Source organism: Microtus ochrogaster, unplaced genomic scaffold (genome assembly GCF_000317375.1).
Source record: "Microtus ochrogaster isolate Prairie Vole_2 unplaced genomic scaffold, MicOch1.0 UNK1, whole genome shotgun sequence".
NCBI lineage: Eukaryota > Metazoa > Chordata > Mammalia > Rodentia > Cricetidae > Microtus > Microtus ochrogaster.
The window spans coordinates 26711954-26727150 of NW_004949099.1; the positions used below are offsets into that span (position 1 = coordinate 26711954).

General features: G+C 45.6%; 1 protein-coding gene across 3 annotated transcripts in view; it reads right to left on the reverse strand.

The window, feature by feature from the left end:
- Positions 1–15197, reverse strand: part of Srgap3 (SLIT-ROBO Rho GTPase activating protein 3) — a 221035-nt gene that overhangs the window by 107751 nt on the left and 98087 nt on the right. For all 3 annotated transcript variants that reach the window (XM_005364988.3, XM_005364989.3, XM_005364990.3), the window contains exon 2: positions 183–375. In XM_005364988.3, coding sequence (XP_005365045.1) covers positions 183–375 — 193 coding nt within the window. The remainder of the gene's footprint in view (positions 1–182; positions 376–15197) is intronic.

Genomic DNA, 15197 nt, shown 5'->3' on the forward strand with positions numbered 1-15197 from the left:
CAGGACCTTGCAGGACCTTGCAGGACCTTGCAGGACCTTGCAGGACCTTGCAGGACCTTGCAGGACCTTGCAGGACCTTGCAGGTCAGGATCTGGTTTTAGCCTCCTTTGCTCATTGCCTCTGCCAACAGCTCTCCTGCCCAGGGCCACCTCCCATCCCAGGACCCGCAACCAACTTCTCACTTGAACTGGTGTTCCCGGGAGCTGCGGATCTTGGAGGAGAAGCGCTCGGCCAGCTTCTCCAGGCTGCGGGAGTACTCCAGCTCGATCTCAGCTTTCCTGCGGAAGAACTCTTGCAAGTCTTGCAGCAGCTGCAGCCGCGACTCTGACTGCTGCTCCAGGCATTTGAACTGCTCCACCAGCTGCATGCGGATCTCTGTAGGAAGCAAGGAGCTGATGAGCATCAGGCTGGGGCTAGGAACAGCAGTGGACCCATGCCCCCCAGAACCCACACAGAGCCCCAACTTTGCTATGCAGAGATTTGGCAAGGGCCCCTTTCTGCTATACGGTCTAATCTACTGTTTCCCAGGCTTGAGTTACTCTCTGTTGCCATCAAGGTTCCTGACTGATGCATAGGCCACTGGCTACCTTGTTACTCCATATGATTAGCAGACTAACTTTTCTCACTGGAATGAATTTGCTTAAACTAAAAAGCTATACATCGCTCCAGCCCTTGCACCCTGGGATATCGGAAATGAGTTCTATGAAAATAACTTTTTAAAGTCCTGTTTACACACTACAACTGGGGCTTGCCAAAGGGTCAGAGGCCTTGCCCAAGAGGCTTATTCTTTGTCAACAAAAAGGAGGTGGCCCGGGGAGAAATGTTAAGATTTTTCTCATTAGTGCAGGCAGGACCCAAAAGGTATTTGGAGCTCCAATGTTCTTCAAGGTCCTGCCTATACTGCTTTCAATTACTCTAAGCTCCTAAGCATCTCAAGTACCTCTAAAAAGAACCTAGTCCACACTTGGAGAAGAACTGACTGATGGAGCTGGGTCTGGACAACCAGGAGGAATGTTCAAAAGCTGGGAGGTGAACCAAAACAAAACAAATGAAACAAACAAAAAAAAAAAACTCACCTCAGTCCTTAAAACCCTTAAAAACCTTAACTGTCCTGATGTCCTAATGGTCACAACCCAATATTTTGTTAAGTCCTAATACTGTCACTACAATTCAGGTGCAGCAACCCCTTCCTGGGTCCTCAATAGATCCAGCTCTTCAAGATGCCACATTTGCTCTTCACTGACAACCTTCTCAAAAATACCCCAGGCTCCCTTCTGCCTAAAGGTTACATCCAGTCCCCTTCCACAGCCCATGAATTTTGTAAGTCACTCAAGCCAATCCTTCAATGGTCCAGTGTCCCCTTCCCATATCATCATATAAGGTGGGGGAGGGGGCTGCAAACCAGTACAGAGCCATGTAGGGAAACAGCAAGACTTCACAATGGGTTTGCAGACAGGAGTATGAAGGATCCACCTAAGAGCCTAATTTCCATCACTATGCTCTCCAGCTCAGCTTGAGAATGCCACCCTCTTCCCACCTTACTCTTCAAAATGGTCCTGCTCCCAAAAACCAAGGCTGAATTCATCCAGAGTCTAACTATGATGGAAGACCCCAAAAATGTCAAAAATGTCTGGGTGTTCAAAAAAGAGCAATTTTAAATATTGGTGCTAGAAAACCTTCATTGAGGGACTGAGCCAGCAATCTAGGGCAAAGCAGGCCTGAGGCAGCAAATTTCACAGGAGCAGGGGGTCTGGGATGGTGAACTCTACAGGAGCAGCTGATCCAGGCCAGGGACATTTGCAGAAGCAGGACTGGGCCAGCGACCTAGGCCAGAGAGGGCCTGAGGCAGTGAACGCCACAGTAGCAGGACTGTCAGTGACCTAGGCAAGAGTGGGCCTGAGGCAACAAATTTCACAGGAGAAGGACTGAGCCAGTGACACAGGCTGGGGCCGATCCAGACCAGGGACATTTGCGGAGGCAGGACTGGGTCAGCGACCTGGACTGGAGCAGACCTGAAACAGCTAACTCCACAGGAGCAGATAGAGGGGAGCAACTACTGAGCAAGTGGGCCAGAGTCAGAAATTGCTGCAGGTCCTGGTGTGAATCTGGGACCTCTGAGGGAGTAGGCCTGAGCCAGGTCTCCTAAGGGTCTGGTGCACCTGAGTCTGGGACCTCTGAAGGAGAATATCAGAGCCAGAGACCTTTGCAGGACCAACCCTAAGCCAGGGATCTGCCCTGGAGCAGATCCAGACCAGGGACATTTACAGAAACTGAGTCTAAGCCGGGAATCTACACCAGAGTAGGCCTAAGACAGCAAACTCCACGGGAGCAGAGCAAACCCTGGGAGCACTGAGTGACCTCCAGGAACACAGAGTGACCAATGGGATAACTAGAACCATGGCACTGACTGTACCACAAAGAACAACCATCTGAACCTCGGATCCACTGGCACCCAGACGATTAATCATCAGAGTCACAGACAGCCCCAACTACACCAACCAGAGGAAAAGATGGGTAGACAAGGTAAGAACACATGCAACACCACAGAGAGCAAAACAACACCAGTAAAATCTAGAGACCCTATAACAGCAAGACTTGAACAACCAAATATAGATGAAGCAGAAGAAAATGACGTAAAAAATAACTCCAGGAAAATGCTTGAAAATTTTAAAGAGGAAATGAGAAAATCCCTCAAAGAAATGGAGGAAAAGACAAACAAATAATTGGAAGACATCAGCAAATCCCTTAAAGAAAACCAAGAAAAAAAGCAAACAAACATATGAAAGAAACTATTCAAGACTTGAAAACTGAAATAGAGGTAATAAAGAAAACATAAGCTGAGGGAATTAAAGAAACAGAAATCATGAGAAAGTGATCAGGAACCACAAATGCAAGCATAAACAGCAGAATACAAGAGATGGAAGAGAGAATCTCAAGCACTGAAGATACAATAGAGGAAATAGAATCATCAGTCAAAAAAAACATAAATCTAACAAAAGCTTAACACAAATATCCAGGAAATATGGGATACCATGAAAAGATCAAATATTAGAATAATAGGTACAGTAGAAGGAGAAGTTCAACTCAAAAGCACAGAACAGATGTTTAACAAAATCATAGAAGTAAACTTTCCCAACCTAAAGAAATATATGTCTATGAAGATACAAGAAGCATACAGAACACCAAATAGACTGGATAAAAAAAAAAGTCCCCTCACCACATAATAATCAAAACACTAAACATACAGAATAAAGAATATTAAAAGCTGAAACGGAAAAAGGCCAAGTAACATATAAAGGCAGGCCTATCAGAATTACACCTGACTTCTCATTGGACACAATGGGTCGTGGTCAAGCATTATGCAGATATTAAGAGACCAAGGATGCCAGCCCACACTACTATACCCAGCAAGACTTTCAATCACCATAGATGGACAAAACAAGATATTCCATGACAAAACCAGATTTTACCAATACAGACCCAGCTCTACACAAAGTACTAGAAGGAAAACTCCAACCCAAGGAAGTTGGCTACATCAACAAAAAGACAGCTGATGATATCATAGCAGCAAATCCCGAAGGAAGGGAAAAACACACAAATTAGCATCACCAACAACAAAAACTAAATTAACAGGAGATAGCAATCACTGATTATTAATATCCCTTAATATAAATGGACTCAACTCACCTCTAAAAAGACACAGGCTAACACATTGGATACAAAACCAGAATCCATCCTTCTGCTGCATACAAGAAACATACCTCAACCTCAAAGATAGACATCGCCTCAGAGTAAAGGGTTGGGAAAAAATTTCCAATCAAATGGACCTAAGAAACAAGCTGCTGTAGCTATCCTAATATCTAACAAAATAGACTTCAAATGAAATCAATCAAAAGAGACAAAGAAGGACATTTCATATTAGTCAGAGGAAAAATACATCAAGAGGAAATCTCAATACTGAACATGTATGCCCCAAATACAAGGGTACCCTCATATTTAAAAGAAACACTTCTAAAGCTTAAATCATACACTAAAGCCCACACACTAATAGTGGGAGACTTCAACACTCCCCTCTCACCACTGGACAGGTCTGTCAGACAAAGAATTAACAGAGAAATAAGGGAACTAATCGATGTTATGACTCAAATGGACTTCACAGACATCTACAAATATTCCATCCAAACATAAAATATACCTTCTTCTCAGTACTTCATGAAACCTTCTGAAAAATTGACCATATACTCAGTAACAAAATAAACCTCAACAAATACAAAAAATTGGAATAATCCCATATATCTTATCAGATCACCATGGCTTAAAGCTAGAATTCAACAGTAATTCTAATTCCAGAAAGCCCACAAACAAGTGGAAATTGAGCGATGCTCACCTGAATCATCAATGGGTCAAGAAAGAAATACAGGGAGAAATTAAAGACTTTCTAAACGTCAATGAAAATGACCATACAAAATACCCAAATTTATGGGACACATGAAAGCAGTGTTAAGAGGAAAATTCATAGCACTAAATGCCTACATAAAGAAGCTGGAAAAATTCCACACTAGTGAATTAACAAAACATTTGAAAACTTTAGAACAAAAAGAAGCAAACTCACCCAAGAAAATTAGACAGCAGGAAATAATCAAATTGAGAGCTGAAATCAGTGATAAGACCCAAGTGCTAATCTCACTTCTGGAATTGGTGTGTGACCTGTGGTGGCTCCCTCCCTCTCTGGGCTGTGTGGCCATCTGAAGACTGAGAGTATAGGGCCGGTTTTCAAAGCTGAAGGTTCCCGTGTCTTTCCTTTAACTTCCGTGGGTCTGTTGCACCTGTATTCTCTCCCACCCACTCTCTACCTATTATCTTAAAAGAAAGCCTTTTAGACTTCTTGCTGTAGTTTAAGGCCCTTGGAAAAGTACCAAAGAGAGGATTGTTTATGGTGTATATATCCTGCAACTAAAAACTTAAAATCAATCAAACAAAAAACAAAAGCATAGACCCAGAAAGACAATTATCATATGTACTCACTCATAAGTGGTTTTTAAACATAAAGCAAAGAAAACCAGGCTACAAATCACAACCCCAGAGAACCTAGACAACAATGAGGACTCTAAAAGAGACATACATGGATCTAATCTACATGAAAAGTAGTAAAAGACAAGATCTTCTGAGTAAATTGGGAGATGGTTGAAGGGGAGGGGAGAGGCAGGGAGGGGAACAGAGATAAATGTAGAGCTCAATAAAAACCAATAAAAAATGATAAAGAAAAAAGAAAAAAAGAAAAGAAAACCTTCATCAATTCAAAGGACCACAAACCATTTGTGCTCAAATTAATTCATTAATAAATGTAACTTTAAAAATCAAAATGTCTATTTCTATTTGTATATAGGTTGAAAAGAACTATGGTAATCAATTTATAAGGTTTAAGCATAAAACTATATTAAGATAAAATTCTGTGAAGGAAATTGAAGAGAATTATAAATTCAAAAAGATAAGAAATGATGTCAAAATCTTTATGTGTTTGGGTTTTTTTTTTAATGGACAGTGGAGAATAGTGATAGATTGCAGAATTCTTGCCAAGACCTGAGAGTTCCACTCACAGATAAAGACCCAAAAGAAGTCAATGCTTATGTCCACCTGAAAATCTGTTCAAGAATCAGAGCTTTATAACTAAGCGTTTGAAGCTCCAAAAATCCAGTAAGAATAGAAGCGATGTTTCAAAGTGAGGCATTTGTTCAGGGAGTGCTGTGCAGAGAGAAAGTACGGACTACATACCACACAGGCTTGAAATGTGTAGACTTTGTTGTTGAATCAGCCAGGAAACATGAGACCAGGAGAGGTAGTTTACAGTGTTAGAGGGAGAAGACAACCTTTAGGGGCATGTTGACTCAGAGGAAGACAAGGTTGCCTTCTGGGGTTATGGGCATGCCCAGAACCTTGATCTGGGCAGAACCCAGGTCAGATAAATGGAGCTGCACCCTATACGTGCATGCCTGTGGATTAAGTAACATCTCATGAGAAGACAACTTTTTAAACTGTAACGTTATTGAGTTTCAGTTTGATCTGCTTTTAAGAGAGTGGTGCAATGTTATTCTAAAGTGCCAATATTTAAAACATGGTAGAAATATATCCTTTTGAAACTACTAACACTCAGACTCAAACATTTTGGGACAGCAGAGAGTTTTAAGTCCATCCTGAGGGTAGGCAGCAGGAAGCCCACACTGCTGCTCAGCAGCCCTGGCGGGAAGGGCCTCCTTCCAGCAAGGCCTGGAGGACAGGTCCCGCGACCATTCCCATAACACTATGGGACTCCTGGAATCACACATCACCAGGATGAGTTTTGGATGCTGATTGTTTTTGTTCTTGCACACAGTATCTGAGGTCGCCACAAGTGAAATCCAAGCCCAGCAAGTGAATTCTCCCAGAGCAAAATAGATCCATCAGAAAACAGTTCCTGACCAACAAATTGCTACTAATGCTTTTCACATTCCTCTGCCCAGGCCACGAAGCAGCTGTGAGCACCTCACCTGACACTCACACACACATACACACTCACATCAACACACAGATAAACACAAAGTTCATACACGGAACATAGTGCATGTACCACATACTGCACACCAACCTCACATACCAGACACACTTAGACAAAAGTTACATTCCAGCACATGCCATATATGCACACACACATATATACACACATGCAACATTCACACACACATATATATACACACACGTGCAACATTCACACACACAAACACACCACATGCACATACATGGAATACATACATACACACACAGATATACATGCCCCACAGATACAAACACCACACAAACTTGGTGTGGCTCTCACTCACTATCAGTTTTTACACACAAGCACATGAGTGTGGGTCTCACTCATCAGTTTCTACAAAGGAAGAACAAAGGATTCATGTAAACTAAGCTAGGAGGCGTGGCAAAGGCCACACTATGTTCTATGAACTATCACAGCTGCACAGGCATGTGCATTCCCAGGCCCGTGTGTATAAACGGATGGAAATGCCGTTACTCTTGTAAGACCCAGCAGCTGTATCAACACACAGCCACGACAATCTTTTCAGATATTCCCCTACAACTTCCAACCACTCCACTGTTAGAATCATCTCGATGCTGGTGTTTCAAGGGCTCATGTTCTGTGAGTGTTTCTCTCATGTCAACCACAGGGCATCCCTAGAAGGCGGGTACCATGGCGTCCCCAACTTCACCTCTGTAGGTGATGGCGGGCGGGGAGGGGGGGTGGCTCAGAGGACATCATCAGGCTATGGTCCTAAAAGCTAGTGCAAGGTTGAGCTAGGAATCAAACTTGCAGCCCTCAGAAGGTGACAACAAAGCCTTGGACACTACGATAGACTAGGATCCACCAAGAGCTTGGTGTTTTCCATGATAAAACAAAACAAAGCACAGCCCGCTGTGAATCCCCCCCCCAGTCTTCTGGCCCCTGGCATCCTATGCATAACAAGAAGATACTGCTTATTAGACAGACTACAGGGCAGTGTCGGTAGCCAGTGTTCTTATTTTAGAGGAAGAGCGCATAAATCATACTGCAGTGACAGGAGACAGTTTGAAAGGGGCAGAGACACCTCCCCTAACACACACAGCCAGCCAGAGCCTCCAAAGCAGGGGCACATGGAGAACCTTCTGAGTTTGGTTAGCTAGAAATCAAGGTGTCTAGCAGTCAGAGACCACCTCCCATTCAGCCTCTGCGGTCTGTCCCACTCTTCAGCCCCAAGGGAGTTGGTTCCCAGTCTCCTGATTTCTGCCTCCCCTCTAGGGGCTGCTAGGAACAGGCTCAGCCTTGGCTTTTCTCCTTGGAGACTTCAAAGAGAGAAATCAAATCAAATCAAATGGAGCTGCTCCCCAGGCAGGGCCCCTTCAGTAGATGTCCCCTGAGGGAAAGCAGCCAGCCAAAGCGTGGCACAATGTGACAGAAAAATGAAAGGGGTGGGGCAGGGAGAGAAAGGGGTTGGGAAGCTGGGCCAGGTTTTGGCCCCAGACCCTTCAGCCTGAAGACAACATCCCTGACTACTAGTACAGTCTTCCAGTTCTACAGAGGGCACGGAGTTGGGAGGAGGGATAAGACAACCCAGGCCTCCTGAAGCATCCACCCCCCCATGCCACTCTCCTGATGTACTTCTCAGTGCCCCCCCCCCCACTGCTTATAGGGTAACGTATTTCTCTGGCATCCATAGCCTAAGAATCCACAGTTGCCCATCTAGTCACGGTCCAGCTCACTCTCCACGCCACAGTCTTACCAAAGCTGCTGCCCACGGCAAAAGCCAGGGCCACGCTGTGTGTCATAGCCACAGCCGTCCTCACAGAAGATCCAGGGAAGTAGGAATTCAAGCTTTTCTTTTCTTTTCTTTTCTTTTTCTTTTCTTTTCTTTCTTTCTTTCTTCCTGTCTTTCTGTCTGTCTGTCTTTGTTTTTGTTTGTTTGTTTTGTTTTTTGTTTTTCAAGACTGGGTTTCTCTGTGTATCCTTGGCTGTCAAGGAAATCACTTTATAGACCAAGCTGGCCTTGAACTCACAGAGATTCACCTGTCTCTACGTCCTGAGCACTGGGCTTGAAGGTGTGAGCCATCACACCTCACTCAAGCTCTTCTTAATAAACAAACTACACTGGAGCAAATTCAGGTTTGCCCAAACACTGGCCAGGAGGTACAGAGAGCTCCCATCGACTCCACCCCCTGCGGCTTCCCTGCTCACTGACATTTTTACTGGTGCGCCCCATTTGTTACCACTGAAGAACTGGCGCAGATAATGCTCTTATTTTGAGCCCATATTTTACCTTGGGGTCCTCTCTCAATGCTCTGTCTCCTGAAGAGTTGAGACAAGTCTTTAATTGACAAGTGCCGCCATTATCAGCCCATACAGCACTGTTTCACTGCCCTCAGGGTCCCCTGTGGTTTGCCGAGTCACCCCTTATGTCACCCCTTCCTGTGTCCATCTTATCTGCTCACCACCCGTGTGTTTTCTGTAGCCTCAGTCTTACGTTCCCCAGAATGTCTAGGGCTTGACCCTTGCAGCAGGCCACCTTCCTGCCCAGCTCTCTCTCTCTCAGCACTGTGCATTTAGAGTGTGCCCATATCAAATGACAGAACAATACTCCAATGTACAGGTGACTGTTCACTTTGTTTATGTGCTTGTCCACTGAAGGGCGGTTGAGCACTCCCTATTGTGGGCAACAATGAATGAGCTGTCACAAACATCTGGGTGAAGGTGTTTGAATAAGCATACATCTTCAACTCATTTGGGCAAAATATCCTTTCAAAATAAGTTGTCCATGGTGGTGCACACCTTTGATTCCAACACTCAGGAGATAAAGGCAGGCAGAGCTCTATGAGCCTGAAGCCAGCTTGATCTGTGTAGCAAGTTCCAGGCTTGCCAGGGCTACACAGCAAGACTCTGTCTCAGAAAGAAAAAAAAAAAAAAACCTGCGGGGCTGTGGTGGCGCATGCCTTTAATCCCAGCATTTAGGAGGCAGAGGCGAGCGGATCTCTGTGAGTTCAAGGCCTACAAGAGCTAGCTCCAGGGTAGCTAGGACTGTTACACAGAGAAACCCTGTCTTGAAAAACCAAAACTAAAGCCAAAAACAAAAAAAAGATTCAATTTTTTTTTAAATTCACAAAAAAAAAAAGGAATTGCACTTTTCTAACATTTCAGGTAAAAAAAAAAAAAGGAATTGCACTTTTCTAACATTTCAGGTTAATTTCTTTCATCTGTATGCATGTTTGGCCTGCATGTGTATGTGTTCACCATGTGTATGCCTGCTACCCTCACACAGAGATCAGAAGAAAGCATCGGCTCCACGGAACCAGAGCCGCAGATGGTCTAGGCCACCATGTGGTACTGGAAGCTGAACCCAGGTCCTCTGCAAGAGCAGCCAGTGCTCTGAACCACTGAGCCTTTCAGCCCCCTTCGTACACCCCAATAGAAAAATAAGATAATTCTATAAATGTTTAACATGGTCATCTCCGGTTGTATTAATTTTCTACAAGTGAAAACATTCTCATCCTCTTCTCAGTCCCATACATTCCAGTAGGAAAATTCTGAGCCGAGCTGATAAAGGTGCTTGCCACCACAGCCCTCGGAATCCACTAACCTGCAAATGGTCCTCTGATCTGCGCATGCCTGTGTGACCACGGCCCCCACCCACTCTCTAGTGCGCGCGCGCGCACGCACACACACACACACACACACACACACACACACACACACACACACACACACAAAGGAATCACTTCGTCACAACTCTGGGTTAACTCTAGAAGTTAGTCATTGTGACAGATGATGTGCGGTATGGCAGAGCAAGTGACAGTGTTCACCTTGCTCTTGTTAGTAGTTGAAATTTTCCATGAGAAAGAAGAAGAAAACAGCAGTCCAACCCCGAAACTTGACGCCAGGCCGAGTTCTGGTGAACAGGTCTGGCAGGTGAGACCTGCCAGCTCCGCCTGAAGGCCTCTGCCCCCAGCGTGCAGATAGCCTCTTGGGTTACAAACGAGCATACTGGCTAACCAGAATGCCCACTAAAAGAGCGTTCTAAACACAGCTCCCAGCCCCTGCCGGATCTGCTCTGTGAACCCTGTCTTGGGAATACAGGGGTCATTCTGTACCCTTACACTGAAAGGCCTTTCATGGTTTGAACATCCAGGAAAGCAAGACAGCATGCCCTTCCCAGTCTCAGTTTCCCGGAGCTAATCAGGACAGCAAGCTAACGGGGCCTTACCTGCATGCGCACCTCTCCTGGTTGCCATGATATCTCCCCCATTAGTATTATCTCCCCCATTTCCTTGAATAGAACAGAAGCCCAGAGACGGCAGGCAGGATAGCACTGGATCCTACGACTCACATGGTTGCATGTCTGCTCCAACAAGAGCAGGTGGTGGGGTCCACAAGCTCCTAGAACATCAAGGTGATGAAGACCCTCCTTGCCTAGCCCAAAACTGAGCATCCTGACAGGGCCCCTGCGCTCTCATGCCAACCCCGGAGGAAATGGTGTGACCAATGAAATCATCCAGCCAATGTCTCTGAAAAGTACCTTATCTCTCCTCACCAGGTGTACACTATAAAGCCTGGATGTCCAGTTACTGTAGAGGGCAGGTGAGTCCACCTGTCTTGTCCTGCGGGGTTGATGCCAGCCAGACTAGAAAGAACACGTCAGGCACCTAAGGGACTCTTGGCACACAGCATCTCTACAGAGGTAGCCTGACATAGAACAATGGGTATGTGCTCACAGGCTCCGGAGACAGCCAGCCTGACTTCTAAACCTGCTTGTCAATGGTGAGAGCTGCATAAAGCATTTCATACAGCACCTGGCACCTAGTAGGGCTGCAGTAAAGGAGACATCACTGCTGTCGTCAGGTACAATGAGCACCAAAGGTCCTGGTCACAGAGCTGCCTACCAGGGTCCACTTCTGTCTCAGTTGTCCACAACCCCACAAGGAAGGTTGTGTGATCCCACGAACGGCCTTTCTCCAGCCTCCCTTACATGGAGAAGCAGCTTTCCTCCGGCAGCCCCCTGCCCGTTTGCTCTAGCTCTGTGGCCTCCCTGGCAACCAAGGGCCTCAGCTGCAAGGTCCCAGGCAGCTGCTGCAGCAGTTACCCTGGCAACCTGGGCCCAGGCCCAGATGCATCTGCTTTGTCTTTGAGCAGCAGGGAGCAACCCAAGAGACCAGGAGAGTGCCCCTCTGTGAGTGGCTCCTTTCAGAATCTTTCTCTGCCTGGGCTAGCCAGTTCCTGGCACTTTGGACTGTCTCCTCTCCCTCCTTCCTCTGATCAAGGATCTCTACTTTCCGTCATTAGTCTTAGGAAGACAGGCAGGTTAGCAGCGGCCACCACTCTGATCATGGAAGAGGTAACTGTCACACCATTCCAAAGCTGAGAAAACTGAGCAAAACAGAGCAAAGAATTCACAGGACACAAACCAGACTGACCCGAATTCCCTGGAGGCTCCACCGGGTACTGCCAGGGTTTAGCAGAGCTCCCCAGGATCCCAAAAGAATCAGCCCCAGGATGGAACTGTTTCTCTAGTCCGGATAAATGGGTGCTACAGTGGCCAATGCTAGGTCTGGCATCAAATGTGGCTGCACTCAGAACTTGGCCTGGACATGGTCGAGTCACATGACCTTGAGCAAGCCAGTTCATTTCTGGCCCCTGGTTTTCCCATTTATGAATGGGAGGGAATTAAAAGCATGCATTTGTGGAATTCAGTATTTTCCGTGGATGTCTGCTAAAGCCGTGGGAGGCAGCTTTCCATGTCACAGAAGAGAAAGGCGCAGGCACGAGGTGGCTGCCAGAGATGCTTCCCAAACATGTCAGATGCGCTACCCATCAGCCTGCTTACACACCACCGTTCCTTGCGGAAGCGGGGAGTCAAAGCCTACCAACTCCAGGGGCGCCGCTGAAGCAAATCCTATCTGCTTGCAGCTATCTGAGGAGTGGGGTGAACACGGGCCTGGAAGGCGCTGGGTGATAAAACTTGTACCTATTGCTCCACTTCTCACCCCCACCCCAAAAAAGAACCATGGTCTGTGGGCTAGCATTTTAAAGTAACAAGAGTTCTTTTGTAATGATGATGGAAATGTTAACAAGGAAGATCTTCCTCACTTAAGGGGAAGTGATATGGTCCCCACGCCTCGCCCCCCCCACACACACACACACTCATATATCTGAGGCCAGGAGACTGTTGGTGGGGAGGGGACCAGGACAGGAGATTCACACTTCCTACAACCATCCAAACAGGGAAATCCAGTTCTGCAGTCCTGCAAGCAGGAAGTAGTCATCAAAAAGATGCCATGGAAATCTGATGAGCCGGGAGAGAGAGTTTCCCCTAACATCTGTGCCGCGTCCAAATAACAGCCAGTCCTAGCCTTGAAGTCAGACTTCTCTGTGTTCCAGATGTTCACTGAAAGGCAAAGGACAGGCAGGGTGAAGCCAGGCCTCCTCCTGCCCAAGGCCCTGAGTTAAAGTAGGCTGTGATCAATCTCAACACGAGATTAATATTCACAACTCTGATGCTCAGTGGTCCCTAAAGGATCAGATGCATTGAAATGAGAGAAAATGAGGAGGTCATTAACGCAGAGAGCATCCAGCTGTGGCCTGGGACTCAGGATGCCTCACTTGATGTGAAAGAAGCAGAGAGCAGAGGGCGAAGGCTGGAGGCTCCTGAGTCTATCACAGACCTCACCGCAGTCATCAGGTGATTGCTGTAGGAAAGACGTGTCCTGTATTTGCTTAACCCGTGAGGGTTTTGTTAGCTTGTTTGTTTGAATTGTGGGGAGGGGGCTTCAAGACAGGTTCTCTCTATATAGCTCTGGCTGTCCTGAAACTTACTATATGTAGCAGGCTGGCCTTGAACTCACAGCTCTCCACCTGCCTCTGGGATTAAAGATGTGCATCACTATGCCCAGCTTGATTCGGATTTGCAAATCATTACCCTTTCATCTTATTTTTCTTCAGTACTAGACACTGAACCTAGGACTTCTCAAATGCCAGGGAAATGCTCTACCACGGAGCTGTATTTTCTTTCTTATGGGGTGCTCTGTGGTACTGCCATCAGGGGAAGAAGGGGTAGCTGTAAAAATAAACACAGCAAACATAAAATAAGGTTAGTAAGTTCTCTAGAGTTCTGCAGCCCGTGATCTGCTTTCTTTTTTGATAGAAGAGGTTTGGCAGGGGTGAAAAATGTTGAGGACATGCTGAAAGCAAGCAGAGACTCTGTTGAGTAAGCAGAGAGATGAAGGAACTGTCCCTTTGTGTGAGGCCAGCTGTGTCTCTGCAGACCACCTAAGATCATCCTGCAAAATGCCATCCTACATACCTGTCCTTCACCTCGGTTAACAGTGACTGCTTGCACCATTAGCTCACGATAGGGCAGAGCAAACATTTTATCTTAACCAAGGCAGCGCAAGAACCTGGGTATCCACAAGGCACAGTCTACACAGCCTATGTTCAGCTCTCTTATCCACAGTTTTTCTTACACAAGTCCTTTTGGCATCCTCGTTACAGAAGGTGATTAGCACAGACCCAGAACCCGCTTATGTTGTACTGTGGCTCAGTCTGACCTTGAAGTGCCAGATAGTTGGACTACAAATACAGACCACCATACTCAGCATTATACATATTTTCAAACGAATAAGAGATGGTGCACAAGGCAGGACAATGATCCCCTAAAGACATTTCATCCCGAATTCTGTGAACACCCAAATGTTACCTTCAGGGGCAATAAAGGGCTTTGCAGATGTGACTAGACCAATGATGTCCAAATGGATCCTTAATGCAATGACATATGTCTTCTCTGGACAGAGGAAGAGGGAGATTTGGCACAGAAGAGAAGGTAATGCAGCCATGAAACAGACTCCAGCTGAGCCAAGGAATGCCAGTAGCCAACAAGAAGAGAAGCAAGCGCTGATAACACATAGATTTGCACTAGTGAAATGGGTTTGGGGTTCCTGGCTCCCAGATCTAGAAAAGAATAAATGTGTATTTTAAGTCAGCAGATCTGTTAACGACAGCCGCTGGAAACTAATAGAATGGACGTTGCACCATCCTGAAAACATCCTTAAAAAAACAAACAAACAAAAAACAGCGTGCAGTCTAAGTCTAAGAGGTGAACGGAGTAGAAAGCATGCCACCAAGTATTTAATAACTGCTCACTATATCTGTACAAGAGAGGAAAAGCAGAGACATAACCATTCATACAACAGCACCGCCAGAAACTCCCAGCTGGCTAGGCATGATGGCATATGTCTGTAATCCCAGCATCAGGAAGGTGGAACAGGAATATCAGGAGTTTAAATGTCTCCTCAGCCAAACAGTGAGTTAAAAAAGGCCTAGGCTAGATGAGATCCACTTTAAAAAAAAAATTAAAGAACAAAAACAAAACCCAAACAATCCTAGAAAGTCCTTATATGATAGGAAGATGAGACACACCTAATTTCAAAAAAAGTATTTATGATTTAAAATGGAATAATCCCTCACCTGGGCTCAGAGACATTATAAACATGAACCCAAACAAACATGTATATATGAGAATATTTATCACAGAATTGTCTATAAAAGATAAAAAGGGATTATGACATATCCATACAGGAATGCTTCAATAATCCTAGTATACCTATATAATATTCTCCTATGCTGTAAAAACTTTGTCACATGAGAAGAG